Genomic DNA, 20,608 nt, shown 5'->3' with positions numbered 1-20,608 from the left:
AAGTGGGTCAAATTCCAAGGTCAAGGTCAAAAGGTTAAATTTGGTGGTACCCAAAGAAAGGTCTTGTCACAAGGAATACACATGTGAAATATGAAAGTCATAGCTCCACTAAATCAAAAGTTATGGACAAGGTTAAAGTTTTTGCGGACAAACAGAGAGACAGAGAGACAGACAGAGAGACAGACGGACACGACAAAAACTATATACCCCCGAAACTACGGGGGCATAAAAACTTCGTTCACGGGGGCATAATAATAATCCTTTAAGTCTCTTTATGTTCTTAGTGTAGTCTACTTGCATGCCACATGATATTAAAATCAGACTTAAACTGTATTTGGTGTAGCATTTTGAGAGTATTTAACAGAAATTTCTATTTTTAGTAACCAAAGCAAAAATGTTCATCAAAGTCAAAAACTGATAAACAGAATTGTGTATCTTAGTGTAGTCTACTTGTGTGCCAAGTTATATTGAAATCAGACCAAAACTGTATGAGGAGTTGCATTTTGAAAGAATTTCACAGAAATTTCTATTTTTAGTAACAACGGCAACACCGCTCATCGAAATCAAAAACCGATAAAAAGAATCATGTATCTTAGTGTAGTCTACTTGTGTGTCAAGTTATATTGAAATCAGACCAAAACTGTAGGAGGAATAGCATTTTGAAAGAATTTCACAGAAATTTCTATTTTTAGTAACCACGGCAACACCGTTCATCGAAATCAAAAAACCGATACACAGAATTATGTATCTTAGTTTAGTCTACTTGTATGCCAAGTTATATTGAAATCAGACCAAAACTGTAGGAGGAGTAGCATTTTGAAAAATTGTTTACAGACAGACAGACAGACAGACAGAAAGACGGACGGACGCATTACTATCGCATAAGCTCTTCTGGTCTCTGACCAGTAGAGCTAAAAACACCTTGATGAGAGACAATGAAGACATATGTCAGGTTAGACAGTGACCGACACAATCTCTACGTAACACTGTATGTATATACTTACAGTAGCTTGCTTTTTAGATGGTTAGATGTTCAAACTAGCATGATTTACAATTTTTACCACACTAAGTTTTCCTCATGAGCAATCTTTTTATGAAGTTACAAAATGCATCTTGGTGTACAGGGGCTTGCTCCAGCTGTTTAAAATTTTTTTATTGAAATATCATTGTTTGTATAATTGGTATATGATATTTTTATTTCAATTTTTTTTACAATAAAAGCACACCTTCAGCTAGCACCAAATTTTTTTAAATGCAAAAATACATTTCCTTTATTTCCCTTAACTGTAAAGTTGTGGGGGCGGGGTACTTTTCAATAAACATTTCCTACAGTGATAAGTTACGTTCGAAAAAACGGGGGGTGGGGGGCCCATCCCCAGGGCCTCCTGTTGCTACATCCCTGATTTAAAACAATTGTCCAAATTGAGTTTAATAAATCTACAATACATCAATAGGGAATCAATGCCCTAAGCAGGACAAATACAGAAAAATTGCCTCCAATTGTCCAAAGTCAATACTTGCCATATAAATATGGGACTAAAATAAATATAGCCTAATATTTTGCACTGTAAATTTCTATCCCTAGCGTTCATAGCATTTTTTATCACTTTGCATGAAATGATATATTTTTACCAAGCAATGGATTTCGAAAATCAAAATACATCTTTCGATGTCTACAGCCGCCTGCGTGGCGCAGTGGTTAAAGCGTCTGCTCGAGAGTCGTGAAGTAAGGAGTCAATCCTTACGTCCCGGGTTCGAATCCCACTGTGGGACGTGGAGACCGGTCCTTCGGATGAGACCCGTGTCGAAGTAGGTGCTGGCACGAAAAAGGATCCCTCCCTGCTCAATGGCCCTCAGTGCCAAGAATAGGACAAAATTTGCAGCTCTCGACCAGCAAGTGGTGGCGTCTCCATGTGAGTGAAAAATTTTCGTGAGAGAGACGTTTAACAATATACACAATCAATCAATCGAAGTGTACAAATTCTCTGTAATTTTGTGTGTGTGTGTGTTTTAAACTTGAAAAGCATTTATTTCAAAAGATTAGTCAAACTGTTTTTGTAACTTACAATGATATAGTGGTATTTAAAAAGAGGGTTGTTTTGATGTATTCAATAGGTATACACGTATACATCAATACACTAAAAATTGTACAACAAGTATTATTTAGAGAACGAGACGGGTTCTGTATCGTAGATACAAATAAAAACATGCATATTTTACAGTTGAAGGCTTGTTGTGGTTTTGTCCCTGGAAAATGTTTCAAGTCTCTTTTCTCTAATATTTTGTTGTACATGTATTTCAACCTTTACATGTAATTTAGCTGCAGATCTGTAGCGTTATGGTTTTATATACTTGTCTTTGACCATAACGCTACAGATCCCGTAATGCGAAAAAGGTGCAATTTACGGCGCAATATTTCTTGCGAGCTTTTGGGGAGAATTTTTCCTTTTTCTAGCATTGGTTAATCAAATACCTTTCATTCCCTTATTCTAGACACATTCTGTAGCCAATATATATATATATTTTATCTACCTCCCAACCATTTATAGTTGTCTCTACAGGCAATAAACTCGCTTGAAGTGAATTTTTAGCAATCTAACATAGAATTTCAGTCAAGTGAGTTTATCAGTTGTAGAGATAGCTGCAGATCTGTAGCTCTCCGAAAAAAAATATTGATAGACCGGAGAGCTACAGAGCCACCCATTGAAAAAACTGTATATTTATTGTGCACAAAATAATGCGCTCGGTTCTCGATTTATTTCTCCATGTTTTTAAAGCTGTAATCTCAAAATATTACTAACCGTGTGTTTCTAACATATTCTTTGACTCTTTCCACAACAAATTAAATATTCCTCATAATTGTTGTTAATAATCCTCCTGGCCCTGATATTGCAATCATCGGACATTTCGCTTATTTATACTGCCATTTTGGTTTCAAAGATAATTCGGTCCAATATGCTTCGTTCAGATGTCAACTACAAGAGAACTTGATAGAGGAGAGCGTAATTTTTTGAAATTTTCCATTTTTTCCAATCGAGGTAAGAATTTGGAAAAATTAATCAAGAATCAAGCGCACTTTTTTGAGCGCAATAAATATACAGTTTTTTCAATGGGTGGCACTGTAGCTCTCCGGTCTATCAGTATATATTTTTTCAGAGAGCTACAGATCTGCAGCTATTGTAGAGACGACTATAAAGGGTATAGGTAGATGGATAAAATATATAGATTATTAAATAATGTGTTTAGAATTAGGGAGTGAAAGGTAGTTTATTGACCAATGCTGGAAAGTGGAGAAATTCTCCCAAAAGTGCGCAAAAAAATATTGCGCCGTAAATTGCACATTTTTTGCATTATGGGATCTGTAGCGTTATGGTGAAATCAAGTATATAAAACCATAACGCTACAGATCTGCAGCTACATGTAACTGTGAGATTGACATCGAAAGAAAACTCGTCTAACTTTTATGGTCTGGAACCTTGCCACTTGTTTGTTTAGGTACAAATGTTAACTATAACACTTTTATCATGTTAAAATATGCCATATTTTTTTCAAAATTTATGACATGTTGCCATGGTAACAATGACACATAACAACCAATTTTTTGCATAACTTTAAGTAACAATGTCAGAGACTTTGAAGGAGTTTTAAGAAATTCAGAGACAGTACATACCACATGTACAGCTCCTATATAAATGTTCAGGTCATTATAGATGATATGGAGCTTAATAACTTTTCATGATAGCTACATGCTCAATGTTATTGCCATGGGTTTACCTTACAAGCATTCTGAGATTATTGCATAACAATGCATGTCCCCTACCGGGTTCCCCCTTTTCTCTAGAATGTCATTTTATAATATGCAAAGGTTATCACCAAGATAAAAGTCTTTGATGTTAAAATTTTTAGGTTATGCATGACTTTAATCTAAAAAAAATTAAAACACATAACGGAAATTCAACTTATTTTTTCAACATCTTTTGGCTTCATGTTTACCATGTTGACCTTTGGAATTTAGCGCAGCACGAACCCGATCTTAAAGAATTATGAAAAAAAATAAAACGCCATAAATCTGTCAAAAATCAATGAAGCGTAACGACATTCAAACTTAATCTGTAACTCACCAAGATACACTCACAAGCCGAAATTCAGGCTCAATATCTTCAAGCGTTCAGAAAATAAGTGCGGAAACCCAAGTAGGACAGACTTACACACAGACATGGGGACAGCTAGTCCGACGGACAGACTCAGAGGAAACCTATAGCCTTCCAGTTTCACTGGTTGGTGACTAATAAAGTACAAAAAATGTACTGAGGCTCTTAAATCACTGTGGTCTGTCAAACACTGAATAATCTTTACAAACATATATGAGTTCGTGTCAAAAGTTTTTTTCTTTGTTGCTATGGGGAATTTTCTGTTGCTATGGCGATTAGTATTTGCAAAATATTCCTGAATTCATAAAGAAGTCTCAGAAATATGTTTTTACTTTAAAAATTGATTTTGTTATCCACCGATAAGATTAATTAAATTCCTTAAATAACTCGCATATTTGACAATTTGTCTCTTTCTCTTAATCAAAGCATCCATTTTTGTTGCTAGGCAACCGATTGTAAATATAAAAAAACACACGTTTTTGAATTTAAATTCCAAAAAGGATATTCCTCTGCCTTTATGTAAAATATACCATACTCTTGTATTGTGCCAGAAGTTTGAGATATATGGCCTTGAAAATTGTCCAAATTAACAAAAATCCTGAATCAGCCAAAAATGCAAAACATGCATGTCTTCCATTGCCCGTAAAAGAAATATCTTAAAATAAAAATTCTATGTATTACATGGTTTTATCACTTGAAATGTTTATCTTTATGGTAACATTATTTAAGAACCCCTCTGGTAATATTCGCATTCAATTTCAAGCCTCTAAGTTTAATGATATATTTGTCCATCCACATTGAAAATTGATCGGTTGCTAGGGAAAATTTCTTTGGCCATGTTTCCATAGTAACCAGGACCCAAAATAATTTTCATTTTACATAAGTGGTTCATAGTGTAAGAGAAACCTATGTGTGTAAAATCATCCAATTCTGAGAACCCTCATGATTCACTTTTATACACATATTGTCTGATTCTTACAGAGACCCATACTTAATGTTATATCGAACTGACACCATGATGCATATTTTGTACCCTTAAGACAGCTGTGGCGTTCCATAAAAACTTAAGATACCATCGTTGGATTCAAGATCTCAGCATTTATTTAAATTGACAACTGAAAAAAAAATTTTTTGTTCTAATATGTGTTGAGTTTTGACACATTTCTTTGAAATGAAAGCATACAGGTGTACTTAGTATTTTTGTAGAGCACATAAAAACATGAAGTAATGTAAATTAAAACAAGATGTGTATGTGAAACACTAATACCCCCGTTTGGCAACATAGCGAAGGTTATGCTTTCTCAAATGCAGATCAAATATGTTGGTACCAATTAAGGCCTTTTTACATGAATATGAAACGCTAGCTACACCTGTTCCAGGGTTATGACCAAGGTTAACATTTTATAATACAGGACAAACTGCATATCAAGGTGAAAGGGTCAAGGTTGTTGGGTTCTAAAGAAATGCTTTGTCTCAAAAATTAGTATGGGAAGTATGAAAGCGCTGGCTTTTACCGTTCAAAGGTTATGACCAAGGTTAAAGTTTGTAAAAAGGTCATACTCTGTGGTCAAGGTCAAAGGGTCTAGGTTCTTGATATCCAATGAAAAGTCTTGTCACAAGGATTACACATGTGAAATAAGAAAGCTGTAGCCCCTACTGTTCAACAGTAAAGGTCAAGGTTAAAGTTAGTAAAAAGTAAGTCAAACTCCAAGATCAAGGTCAAAGTTTTTGGTATCAAATGAAAGGTCTTGTCACTCACAGGGATTAAATCTGTGAAGTATGAATGCCCGAATCCTTCAAAAATATGCCCTAAGCCCGGACCCTTAAAAATATGGTCAATCTTGTATTTTTAAAGTAGGTCAAACTCCAAGGTCAAGGTCAAAGGGTCAAAGTTCTTGGTATCCAATAAAAGGTCTTTTTATCAGAATTATATATGTGAGGTATGAAAGCCGTAGTATATATATATATGTGAAGTATGAAAGCCGTAGTAGTTATTGTTCAAAAGTTATATCCAAGGTTTAAGTTTTTTCATAGGTACGAAATTCTCCAATGTCAAGGTCAAAGGGTCAAGGTTGTTGGTATCAAGTGTAAGGTCTTTTAACAAACATTAAATATGTGAAGTATAAATGTACTGGTGTCTACTGTTCAAAAGATATGGCCAAAGTAAAATTTTAAAATTTTCATGTAAAAGTGGATCAAACTCCAAGGTCAAGGTCAAAAGGTCAAATTTGGTGGTACCCAAAGAAAGGTTTTGTCACAAGGAATACACATATGACATATGAAATTCATAGCTCCACTAAATCCAAAGTTATTGGCAAGGTTAAAGTTTTTGCAAACAAAAAGACAAACAGAGAGACAGACAGACAGACGGACACAACAAAAACTATATACCCCCGAAACTTCGTTTACGGGGGCATAAAAAAGGTATTTGATGAATGTACTCACCCGTCAGACATTTCGTACCATTAACACCCTCACTACACCCGTTGAGACATGTTCCGTTTATATGGTGACAGGTTTCTCCATTGCTACAGTTACCACAGGATACGGAACATTCCAGACCGTATGTTTTTTTGCTGCATTCTGTAAAAGGGGAAACATACACTAATACTAATAACATTGTACGTGGAAAACAATTCATAAACATTTTAATTTTGAATTCATATAATTGCACTTTAAAAAAATCTTTTGTTTAACCAATGTTTTGATTTGCAGAAACATTGAAAAAATGTTGACAGACCTTACCATTTCTTGTATGGAAATTGAAAAACACCTAAACCATTTCCCATAAATAGTAATAAAGGTTAAATTATTAACAGTTAAGATATTTTAATACAGTTGAATATCTCCGATTCAATTATAATGAGGAGTAGTGGAGTCCATTAAATAACAGGGTATGTACTTGATTAAAATACTGTGAAGTTTAAGAGTTGTAAAAATATTGAAATTATGTTAATGTGTCATAGTAGATCACAGAAAAATGATAATGAAAGAAAAATAAGAACATAATTTTTTGCAACATTCAAAATGCAATATTTACTGCCTGACGTCACGGCGTCAGGCTGTATAAGGATTGATATTTCCGAGGTGCGAAGAGAAGAGGTCACAGTTAGAGTTAGCCAGCAAAATTTTGTGCATGCTGATTATCACTGGAATTTGTTACCTCCGTTTCAGCAATCCATTTAGCAGAAAAAAATAACCGTCTTACAGATACAATATATTGATGTGTTTATTTCCTTTACTTTTTGGCATGTAGCTATTTATTTCATGCGATTTCATATACGGACTTGTCCGTTTGACCTTTTTTCTGCGTTTCCGTACTATTGGATGAGTCCATTTGTCTTCTAGGTAAGGGGTGTCACAATCATTTTGCGCCAAATGTCACGTGTACATCTTCGCGCCCTTTTCCTGGATGATTCTACCGCACTGAATGGGAATGAAAACTTCAAGTCTGTCCTTTTTTTCGGAATTTCGATTTGGGGAAATAACATATCGGTGATATTGTGAAAGAAGTTAGAACTTACTTCATTTGTAGTAAATAATATGAAACGGAAAAGGAGTTCTTAAGAGGAAACTGGCCAAATACACATATTTCTGATCATATCTCGCCCGAACTCGCAGCCCCCCCCCCCCAGTTTTCAGAGATAAAATTCTTTCTCCTATGAAACACAGAAAATAGACTTAGCAAAAGTGTCCCTCCTATTCCTATGTCCTATTCCAGGATTGAGGAATATAAGGAATCACCGTCAAGTTCGTTGGGTCATTTATGCATAACGGGCTGTTTCCAACAATAGTTGATGCTCTGGCATACCCAACAATCTAGTACTTAAACATATTCTGCATGTTAATCATAATGATTCATTTCTTGTAGTTATCATATTCTCAGCTGTCTTCCTGATAGTCTGCAGTTGAATCTAATTCAAAATTCTAATTTTAAAATTAATATTCATTAGTTCATTTTCCCTTATTTAATTACTACATCTTCTTAAACCATTTATAGAGTCGCGAAATGAGGAGCTGAGCTTTACGTCGCGTTTTCGAATCCACTGCAGGATGTGGAGATCGGTCCTTAGGATGAGACCGTTTAAAACCAAGTCCCGAGTCGCAGTAGGTGTTAGCACGAAAAAGATTACATAAAACTACTCATTGGTCCTGAGTTCCAAGTATTTGTAACATTCCACAGTCGTCCTTATACAACAAATGAAAAACAGATCAAAACTAATTTTTAACACATACAAAATATACCTGTTAAATAAAATCTCACTGTTCCTTTTCCATCAGACATGTAGCAACAGGGGAGGGGGGGGGTTGTCTCCCCCTTTTTTCCCAACCTTACTTTTACTTATATATAGGAAATGTTAATTGAAAGGTTGGATCCCCCTGTATATAACAATAAATTTATTAAAGGGAAATGCTAAAACAATTGGCACAGAAAGAACTTGACACTGAAAAAAGAAGGTCACTACCCCCTACCCCCCCCCCCCCCCCCCCCTAAATAGGATTTTCAGCTTTGGGCATATTCTTTTTTTGCGGATGAGTGAAAAAAAAATTCTTAAGCTGCCCCCCCCTTCAAAATCGAGGCTCTCCATTGCTTTCATAAGTAGCAAACAACTTAAAATTAATGCATGATGTTTTGTTCGACGTCTTCATAATTTACTCTAATGAAATAATTTCCCCTCACCCCAATGTAAACGTTTATATTTATAACTTATCATGATTATAGGTCCTATAGATATTGATTGCATTAGTCAGGCAAGCTCTTTTGAAAAGCTATTACTTGTAATCATTTTAAAGCGTCTTGTCTAACCTTGACTACAGAAAGGTCCCTGGTACCCTGGCTTACATCCGGGGCACTGGCCTGTGTTTATATCACAGTGTTCCTCTTGACATTTGTCTGGACATGGCTGGGCACAGTTCTCTCCGTAAAACTTCGGGCTAGCGCATCCTTATAAATGAAATATATGTAGATAACAAATAGTATCCAAGCTCATTGGTCCATAGAACAATACAGAATAGGATCAGAGCCAACACGGACATCCAGAACATCAGAGGTGGGATAAGATGCAATGGAGGAGTGAGTATCACCTGCCGACCGGTCACACCGCAATGTGCTCCTTGACATAATTTGTAAATAACGGGAAAAATTCCGTCGTCATTTCAGTGTATAGATATTGGACTAAAAATTAGTGAGTAAAACGCCGGTCAGCAATTGACTCAATGATAAATTCTAAATTCTGACAAGGTCATTGTATCGACCAAATAACATAAACATCTTATAAATTAGTAAAATGTGAAGGTATTTTTAATAGTAAGAAGAAATCGTTACAATATTACTTACCAAAAACTTGAAGTTCGCATAGTTCATTAAATGCATACTGGGAGTAATAACTAGGATACGTCAAATCCGTTCGCCTCTCGTTGTAGTATATGACATATCGTCCATGTACAGAGCAGTTTATTCTCTGATCTTCTGATGGAGTGCCGGCTACTCTTTGAATCTCATGGAAACAGAGATGACTGTTATCTTTAGAAGTAGTATTAGAAACGTAAAGAAAAAATCCTGCCATCCGTTGAACGAAAACGCTTGGACCTGCAATATTTTATTCATAGCTAATAAATAATCTATAATAAAATAAACAAATAAACTACTAAACTCTAGTCTAGCGAATCTACGTATTCAATAATTTGGCGTTTTATTAAAACGCAGAATTAGCATTACGTATACAAGTATGCCACGAATTATTTCAAATGCGAGCGTTCAATATCCAACATAATACCGATTATGCATACATTCACATCTATAATCTATATAATATTTGAAAGGTGAAGGTACATACGAGGTTGATTATCAGTCCTGTAGAATATGTTGATGTGACTAATGCTGACCAATCTCTCCAGATCTACTCTCCACGTTGCTGTCTGTTTTGCATTATTAGATATTGTACACTGGCCTCCTGGTGCTGAGCGGTCTGTATATCGTCCATCCACTGCCTTACCAGCTCCCCAGTAATTATCAGACCATGGATTCTCTTGATATGTAGGCCTCTGCAGGGCTAAATTTTCTGAAACAAATCAAGTGTATTTTTCATCAATAATTACTTTCAAATAATAAAAAAAAAATTCAAAGGCACATGAACCATGAAAATTACAAATTAATATCTATACGATGATCATAAAAATGACTTTACTTTCAGGTAATGTTCTGTCGTATTAAAATAAAAGTATATATATTCAGTATGGGGTAGTTTTAATGAAAATAAATAACCCTTAGGGCTTGGATGAACCGTTTTGGAAACGCATCCACAGGCGCGTTGACATTCTTGTAGCGTCAAGCCGTGTAGGTGAAAGTTTGTTACACAAACTCTTGAGATAACTTATATGGAAATGTTGTGATATTACAACAGGTCTTTGAATAGTTATAGCAACAAAATCCAAAAAAAACTTTAATCTTAAGGCCATATTTAGAATATGCTTGCGCTTCCTCTCCCACCTCAGGGAAATTATCGGGTCGGTAGGTGGGTGGAAATTTTTTTCTAATAAAATGTTAAATATTTTGTTGACGTGATAAGAAGGGACAAGGCCATATATGGATCTAGACTCTTGCAAGACAGGACAAATTCCTGCATGAGGGCACATTCTGCTCCCTTATAATGATACCAAAGCTTCTATAAAAATAACCTTTTGATAAATTGTTAACAACAGACGGACGGACGATCTACGTCTACATATCGCATATAAAATCTGAGCAGATTTCTGAGCAGTAGAAGTAATTAAGCAATCTTACCATAAGCTTCGGAAAATCTACCATATAACAGGAAATGAAAAATGACTAAAATCATAACGTCTGATTAGCCAATAAAATAACGCTTAGATTGTCATCTTTTGGCACATCTCGAAAAAGTAGACCTTCTCATACACTCTATAAAAGAAATAGTCAACAGTATAAAAAAATATTAGACTACTGGTTTAAAGACAGAAACAAGTATCTATATGTATGACTGATAAATCAGGAAAGAATATGACATAACGGAATACCATTCAGCAAATATGACGTCATTAATGTGATGTATTTCTGTATTTTTAACAGAAAAAACCTCAAATTAGCCAAATTCAAGGGTAATTTTCCTTTAGAAAATAGTGTCCACAGTCATCGCCCACTTTCATTTTTTGATATGTTGTAAAAGAAAACAATAAAAAATCACATATCTAAAAATCTTTGTGGGTGATGCCTGTGGACAATATTTCCTGTAAAAAACATTCCATTGAATATTGGTGTTCTCTGCAACTTTTGAAGAATATACGTGAAAATGCACATGTTTATGACATCACAATTAGCATTTAAAAACACATGAGAGAAAAAAAAAATATCTGTATGATTTTTCTGCATGGAATTTCAATGATTCAGAGAGCATTAGTTTTCATCCTTTACAGCTGTTTCATTTTTGTTAGAAAGATTTGTATGGAAACCATTGTTAAACTCAATCTGAGTATTTTAAAAGTTCTGTCTTTTGTAACTGACATTTGTTTAATAATAAAAGAAATTCAAATATGACTAAAAATAAATGTGCATTATAACAATTACGAACCAGAGGTACTGTGAGCAGTGAGCTCACTATATGATACCCCCCGCCTCCCATATGAATATAATGGCAAAGTCCATATTTTGCTATCGGAAACCCAAATTATGTGTCCTATCAAAAAGTAAAATAGTTCCGGATAAGGAATGGGTACCCCAAAGCGTAACAAACGGACAGGCATAACGATTACTCTATACCCTCCCGCTTTTCAAGTGGAGGGTATAATTACAAATTACAATTATATGAAATATTAATTTTGAGTAAATGAAAACACATTTTAGTCCGAATTATCTGACGTTTTCACTTGTTTTCCTTAACAAATAAAATATCAAAACCTACTAAAAAGAGCCTGAAAATTATACTTTGAAAAAAGTATCTCAGCCTGTTCTATTCGCGGGATGCAATTATCTTACCTTAATAGGGAAATCACGTCCACAAAATTTTGCCAGACCAGGAAGTTATGGTGCATTATTTATTTATATGTATTTAACACATGATTTAAGAGAAGTCATCAGGGCTTCAATAAACTGTATGCATGATTGAGTTCCGACTTTTAAATGGCTTGAGTTCAATGTCGTTTAGTTTAAATAACACAATAAAATGCGTCTTTAAATGATAATTTTAGAATAACTAGTGTGGACGTTCTTCCTTAGTATCATCACGTATGAAATGCATAAATATAAAAATTAAAATGCATGGTCATATGCCTTAAAAGACATTAAAGGCAGTTGTTTTCCGGATTGTTAAAAGTCAAGTGGCATTTTGGATGTACTTTAAATACAAGGGTCATTCAAAACATACGTACATGTAACGTCCCCCATTATTTTACTATATTATCTTTACAAGATCAGCTCATTTTCATATGTTAAACATCGATTTTGTCAATGTGTACATGTGAATTTCAATTTATTTGATTACATGGAACTCGTGTTAAAAGTTTCCACCCATTTGATTACAAGGCACTCATGGTACTAAGTTTTAAAAGAAGCATGTTCTATCACCACAGAGCACGCTCAACGTCGAAAACAACGTCGTCGAGAAAGTTTCTTGATTACTCTGCCTTTCTTTTCATTTCACAAAAAGTTTTTAGTGTCTTATCCATTCATATAAATGTACACCTTACACCTACATGTATTTTGTAACAACTTTCCAGTAGTTTGTTGGATTTTCAGTGTTTTTAATTAAGCGTAACACTGCTTTCATAAATTCCGCATCAGTGAAGAAAAAAAAATCACATTTCATAACGTTAATAACTGTTTTGCACGACTGAAAGAAACCCAATCATCAGGCTGTTCAGAACAAAAACAGTTTGCCCCCGATCCTCGATTTCTGGGCTTATTTACATGTATTAACACGTCTTAATATGATGTCATTTTGTGTTTTCTATTCTACGTCATTATCAGAAAAAATTATTTCTCTTTCAGCATCTTCATCCTTAGGTGTGTCATTTTGTACACATAGGGAAACGGTTTTAAATGTAGACAGACACAAACTTATGTAGCACCAAGGTTTATTGATTCATTCGGTCTCTGACATAAACATAACAGAAACTAGTGTTAATTGTTTGTATAACGGGAACCGTTACAGATGTTCCCCAAACGCTCCCCAACTCCCTTTTGTGCATAATTCCCATAAGACTTTTAAAAAAAAAGCTCAATATCGAAGGATTTCATAAAAAAATTAAAAGATACAATGATATCAACTATATGTCATTTAACGCATTGCACGCGCACGCACGTGCATTCACATGCAAGATGAACATGGCATGTTGTCTAAACCATAACATGTAACATATCTTTATATCGTGAGAATCAATTAAAACAAATCATAAATATATAAATGAATATATTGGCCATTTTATGTATTTCGTGCATGCACGTGGTGATGACCATAAACAGCTGAAGACTGCCGATAATCAGCTGATGACTGCACTGGTGTGTCATGTTTGTTAAAAAACTACAGAAAACAACTGCAGGGTTTGTACTCAGTATATTACAATTTAATTAAGATATTAGTTGATTTAAAAAATAATATTTACCTGTGCATCTGTGATTAAATAATGTCAATTTGAAATTAAAATCAAGCATAATTTAACAATGTGAAAAATTTGAAAATTTAATTACAAGAATTATGTGAATTACAAGTTTTTAATTATTTCAATCTTTACTTTTATAACAAGATAGAAGTTCATACTACGTAATTAATCATGAATAGTAATCGGTGTCAATTTTTGAATAATCAGCTTAATATTTTCTAGAAATGGCAGTCATTTTTAAAATATAGTAATTAATATTAAATAACATAATTATTCAATATATTAACTTTTTGCAATAAATATTTATAAACATGAAAATGGGGATAGACGAAGCTGGTATATTCCACAAGTGAGGGATTTGAGTTGATCCTCGTCCAGGTGGGTGAAGTCAGGCAGATTTTCGAAATCTCTTTATTAGGGCATCCCATAATGATATGGTAGAATTTATTTTTGTACAAATTCGATTTTAACTTACTCTCTATCTGTGCATCTGTCCATTTCAAATTCACATCAAAGCGGGGATTATACTAGTGAGCATTAACTAAACTAATGAATGAATGAATTAATTAATTAATCAATGAGCACTGGCTAACAGACATCTTGTTATATACTGTGAACTATACAAGTATATATATATCATTCAAATAAATACTTACTTATTGCAAATGGCACATACAATCTTGTCAATGTCTCCTATGTAAGGTATTTGGCTAGAGGATAGAATGTGCGCTAGATAATGCCATTGCTTGATTCTAGCATTGGCTGATTCCACAACCCACCGTATCTGTGAAATCAAATGATATAAAATACTAGTCTTAAGGTTTTGTTTTCCTCAGTAACTTATTTTAAAATAAAATAAGAGATTCTATTAAGTTTAGCGCAGTATGGGTACATGGAATGCATTTTAAAAACATATATTCAATAAAAGAGTTGATAATTCATGCAGAACATGTACCTTTGTCACCAATCACTGGTGTTAGCATTTTCTTTTGACATTTGTTCGTCTCCTTTGGCTTGGAACGATGGCATTTTGGTTTTGATCCCGAAGTCAAGAATCCCCAAACCCACGATCGACCACAAATATATCCTCCTCATGTACCCAATTTCGAATGTCTTCAATGTTACAGTGCATTATTTGCGTCAATATTGTGGCGTCATTGTTCCTAGCAATGTAGTGGCCTAACGCTGAAATAAAATAACCTGCTGTGGATACAATGATCATTGGTTTCACAAGCGGCCTTCCCTTGTGGAGACTAAAAGATTGGCTCTGGAACTTAAAATGGCCACTTTTGATAATATAAATGTAAGTTCCATCAAGGACACAGCATTGCCAAGAATAGTTTGGGCCAGAGGTCGAAAGTGTTCTTGAATAACCTGTTCTCTGGTGACATATTCAAATCTAAGATTTTCTCTGACAAATCCTCCATTCATCAGTGTTGTCCTAAACTGCTCTGTGTATGCTGGGTTCTGAAATGTTAAACAATGTAGATAGAATTTTGTTAGAATCCCCTCCTTTTAATTTTATTAATAAAATGGCCAAGCTGGTCCTCACTGTTCTGACTGGAGTCAGCTTTTATTATTCCCAGCAGACTTTCGTACTCCTTTGTATTAAGGCTCTCACTGCTGTCAAAAGCCACTCTAGTTTTCTTTTTTTCAGAACTTCCGTCCGCAAAAACTTGATAAGTTTGGAAACTCTAGTTTTGTTAAACATGGTGGTGTCTGTTACAGGATTGAGTTCTTCTCTTATGTTGTCACGTGACCAAAATCCAGGGTGTCAGCACATGTTTTATCTTAAGAGGCAAACATCTTCATTTTGATGACAATAAATTCTTAGCATTCATCAAATGTTGATTTTTTTCACATCGATGAATCTATTTATGAGCAAATGCGGTAAACTGTTTATTTATTTATTTTTTTTGAATTATTTATTTTGCTTCGAAGACTGCCTGAAATAAAATGATTCAACTTTTTCACCTTTGAATATCTTGTGCTTGCCATGCATTAACGCTTTTAACATTGTGACAGAGTTTTTTTTATAACGCTAAATTTTGTTTGCGGCCGATTTGATTCTTATGAATCGTATTTTTGGCGATCTTTCGAGATCCAGACTACTAAAGTATGTCACAAATACAACAGGCAGTTCTCCCTCATACACGTTTTTATTTGGATAAATACATGAGCTATATTTAATTTTATAAACTCCATGTATATTTGATTTTATATCTACATTTTTCGGACATATTTCCATCTTAGTTCACATTTTCTAGGTCATGTAACAATGATAAGTAGAGAAACTGGAAGAATTGTAAATTTTGCCACACGCAACAGATACCGCAGAATATGCCACAGTGCAGACAATGTGAAGAGGACTCATGAACTAATGACTGCCATATAAAAACTGGATGGGGAGTTCCAAAGCTTAGGAGCCAGACAAAGGCATAAAAATCTTGATGAGGATTTGCAAGAAGGGACTGTCATCAGGGACAGTGAAACTATAAAATAGCAAGGCCAAGTACCAACGAAATCGTAGCTTTGAAAAAAGTGATATGAAGCACACACTGATACATGTACATGCAGTTTGTATGATCTGAAAAAAGTGAAAAAGCTATAATGAACTAAATCCCAAGACAATATAATAATAATTCACCTTTCAATGTGTTACAGGTATTGTGTCAGTCAAAATCCACATGACTTATGTGGTATGAGGAAAAATATGGAGGTTTTAAGCAAACATGCATATGTGATCACAGCTTGTGTGGATCTCGGTGTGGGTATTTATCATCACTGACGACGTACAAACCACTTCAGCTGCAATAATACCGCTATCTTTACGTTGGAAGACTCGAAGTATATTTTACATCGATAGTTGACTTTTACATTGTACATGTACATGCTGATCGATTGCAGGGTTTAGGACATACACAGCCCATAAATGGAAGTTTAAATAATACTGTGGCAAGCAAGCTCCAAAATCAACATTCTTTTCTAGCTCAGACAGCAACGACTTTAGAGTGTACAAAAAAATGGGGCATCAGTCTACATAATAAAGATACGAAAATAAGATTTATTCTTGAAGTATTTTCCTCTTTTATATATATTTATTGAAATTATGTTTATCTTTCACATTTATGAATTGTAAAATTGTGAAAATTTACTATAAACTTTTATCGTCTGGCCTTAATTTCAGCATCTTTAGCTTGCCTATCAAAGAGATGCAGTAAATGAATATTTGCTGAGGTTCCCCATTTAAGAACTTAAATTAAAATTGTTGAAGGGATAAATGGCAGAAGCAATCAACATAATCAAATTTTTATCATTAAGCTGAGTAAGCTCTTTCACCCTTACTACTGGGTGCCAAATGCACTCACTAATATCCATATGTAAAGTATCAAAGTCCGGACGTGGAAAGCACTCCTTCGGATAAGACATAAACCAAGCCAGGGTCGGCAGTAAGTGCTATCATAAGTATCCCTCATTACTTATAATGACTCTAGGCATCGAGGTGTTAAAATTTCAACCCTGCACCGACAGTGTGGTGGCGTCTCCGTAGTAGTTAACAATTCTTTTAGGACGTTAAATAATCCATAAACAAAATCAACAACATACCTTAAAGCCCGGTTCTGGGGTATAAATAGCAGCCAATCAGGAAAATGGTGGAAATTTCAATTTTCTTGCCACTCTTCACTTCAGGGGATATTTTTTTGAATTCATACTTATAGCACCAATTACCATTTTGAGATAATTGTTATGTAAATAAAGTTTACTATTCTGCATAAGAAAATGCATAGAATATATTTCAATTGTTTGTAAAAAGGGAGAATTTATTAATTGAATTTCTGAAGTGACACTGATTTTCAAAATCTGCCTGTTTTGATTGACAGCTAGCAAAGCTCTGTTTGTATTTACACCGGAAGCTCTAATCTCTATGGACGCATTCAAAATGGCTTATGCCTAATTCTCTTACCTCAGCAAAGAGAAAGAAAAGTCCATTAATTCCTTTTATTTGATGAAGAGGTAAAGAACACACTGTATGTAAACAAGAACAGATAAAAGTGCATCCTGCTGTTTCAGGCTGTTATCAACTGACCGCTGTTCACAACGCAAAGTACAAGTAATTAGCACATAAGCACTGACCAGTCAACAGATAAGACTTGTATAGTATATGAAGCTGCAAACAAATGTAATTATGACAAAAATAAATAAATTTCATTTATTCGTGTATTTTAACTGTTAAACATGACATTCACCGCCATCGGTGTCCCATGTATGGGATATCCTTTGGGTTTGGATACCAAAATCTGACAAGATCAACAACACATTCTAGTAGAATGTCCCTACGATGGCTTGCAACATTTTTCAATCGAGGGTCTGACTTCAGCGCGATGTTTTCTTTCTTTGTATCGGGCATCAAGAAAAACACCTCTGTGAAAGAGCATTGTCCAAAAAAACTTTTACTTTTGCTTCCGGGAGGAGCTGTTTCTTCCGTCCGGTAACACTGCTTCAGAAGGCCACCACATCTGTGTGTTTTTCTCATCTGTGATGCAGGGTTTTCAAAAACAATGTTGACATTCATCACAGTTTTCATTCTGTGGGATACGGAATGTCCTCTCAAAGTCTTCATCACTGGTGTTTTGATTTTCAATAGTATCCCCTTCGCATAACATTTCATCTAATTCCCATTCATTAAAATTTATAAACTGAATAATTGTTTCCCTTTGTTCAGGATTCACTCTCAAAGAAATTACACTAGTCTTGTGTCCTAATTTTCATCCATTTTGCTATAAGAACGATGGCTGGAATTGGAGGGAAAGTTTTAGGGCATGGGGCACCAAAGGAGGTTTATTAACATGTTGTTGTCTATTTGGTCACTTTTGTAAAATTTAAAACTTTATTATTTTTTTGCATCAAAATTGTTATAAAATAAATACACTGATAATCTATTAAATATAATAATAATATCTGGGGGTTTTCTTGCATCATATTCTTTGACCCCTGAGGGCCCATCATGGGAGGTGTGGTGACTAATAGATTTATTGACATTTGGCGGGATGCAGGGAGTGCCTCCCCACTGTGAAAATATCTTAGCTTTACATGTTACATTGTAACTGGTCTATTCCATTTGATAATAGACAAAGGGTGAATTCAGATTATAAATATTTAATTGCATAAATACACATAATTTCAAACGCAAGAGGTGAGACTTGATTTTGCAATTCTAATATCAGTTTCATCATGAGGAGCAAACTTTGAACCATATTTGCCAGTCATCTATTAATTCTATTGAAAATGAGAAATATGACTGTATCCTGTTACATCACAAAAAATAGTGGCCTAGTCCGTAATAGGAAACCCACAAAACTGCAAGTAACATTTAATATAGTATTACAAGAAGATAAGCAAGTAAACATTGAAAGAATATAGAAAGTCAAATAATAGTCAAAAGAAGTGAAGAAAATGGCAGAAACCAAGCGAAAACGGCCTGCCAATTTCAAGTTTGAGATGCCAATTACTGAAGGAAAAAAGCAAGAAATAATGCAAAGTCTTCAGAAAGTAAGGGAGGTTTTGGTCACAAGTTACAAACCTGTCAACAACACTGACATAATGGAATCATTGCTGGATGCCTGGAGAAAATCCCTAGAAGTGAGTAAAAGTGATGATTTCAAGTCACCGGGAACGTATACCAAAGTAAAGAAGAGTCAAGTGATGCAGGACTTTTTTTTGTAACATCAATGCAATCTATCAAAAAACTGATGGATATTTCAGCAACCCATGGAAAGTACTGCAGAGGAATTCTAGAAATCAAAAAAGTCACTAAGAGAAGTCATGTGCATTTTTTAAAATTAAAATGTACCCGGGGCGACAGAGGAAAACATTCCTATATTTGGGCATCTTCTCCATACTTACCCAACGGGAAATACCTTGTTAACGAAAGAATCAACCATGCATTTCTATGCAGCGGAATGTTACCTTCTCATTATTCCCGATTCTGTAATGCTGCAGGTCTTGGAATTCTTTCCGTAGAGAAACGAGATACATTTTTCAATATGTATAAGCAATTTGTAAAAGAAGAATATGATGATTCGTGCACTACTGCTATTTTAGAAGAAGTTGGATTATATGAAAACCTGGATGGAATAGACATAATAACTGATGCCCGCCATGGATGGAGAAAAAATTCACAAGATACCAGTGTTGTTGCTATTGGGGAAAGATCCCATAAAGTACTGAATTGTGCCCATGTCTCGAAAGACATGAGATAGTCGGAACAAGAAAATTTATGAAGATTTTGACAATAGAGACATTTCTGTGAATGTACATACCCACGACAGGAATATGGCCATCAACAAATTTGTAAGGGAAAGGGAACATGGATTTACATGCAATCAAAACGATCTTTGGCATGGCATCAAGAGTGTTAAAAAAGCCTTGACTGATATATCAAAAGGACCAAGATATAAGGAAGGAAAAACATGGTCTGAAGAATTGATTGACAAAGTGGAATTGATTGACAAAGTGGAGCCTGTAGCAACACATTTTTACTGGGCGACCAAGCATTGTGATGGTAATTCAGCTACTTTGAGAAATCTGTTGGACAATATTGTGGACCATTACCAGAACAGCCACAAACAATGTCACCCCAGCTCTAGGTGTAAACGAGATCCAAATTATGAACCTTCAAAGGTTGTAATTGAGAATCCAGTGGCAGTAAAATTACTCAGAAGTGTTATAATAAATTCAACTATTTATAAGAATCCAGACCATTTTAATTTAGGGATAGATACGTACTTTGTGGAGAGTTTCAATAATACATTAAATATCTATCAAGACAAACGAATAGCATTTGG

At 34.7% G+C, this 20,608-nt stretch overlaps 1 protein-coding gene across 1 annotated transcript in view; it reads right to left on the bottom strand.

Annotated features, from left to right (window-relative positions):
- Positions 1 to 12,269, bottom strand: part of LOC134246009 (receptor-type tyrosine-protein phosphatase alpha-like) — a 32,968-nt gene extending 20,699 nt beyond the window's left edge. Inside the window, exons 1-6 of the mRNA XM_062728261.1 lie at positions 12,142 to 12,269; positions 10,936 to 11,070; positions 9,989 to 10,213; positions 9,490 to 9,741; positions 8,959 to 9,096; positions 6,597 to 6,734 (exon numbers count right to left, since the gene is read on the bottom strand). Coding sequence (XP_062584245.1) covers positions 6,597 to 6,734; positions 8,959 to 9,096; positions 9,490 to 9,741; positions 9,989 to 10,213; positions 10,936 to 10,990 — 808 coding nt within the window. The 5' untranslated portion in view covers positions 10,991 to 11,070; positions 12,142 to 12,269. The remainder of the gene's footprint in view (positions 1 to 6,596; positions 6,735 to 8,958; positions 9,097 to 9,489; positions 9,742 to 9,988; positions 10,214 to 10,935; positions 11,071 to 12,141) is intronic.
- Between the last annotated feature and the right edge of the window lie 8,339 nt (positions 12,270 to 20,608).

The sequence above is a fragment of the Saccostrea cucullata genome, unplaced genomic scaffold (assembly GCF_032062105.1).
Source record: "Saccostrea cucullata isolate Sc308-1 unplaced genomic scaffold, CSIRO_AGI_Scuc_v1 ctg2481, whole genome shotgun sequence".
Lineage (NCBI taxonomy): Eukaryota > Metazoa > Mollusca > Bivalvia > Ostreida > Ostreidae > Saccostrea > Saccostrea cuccullata.
This window is presented reverse-complemented; position numbering and strand designations above follow the sequence as displayed.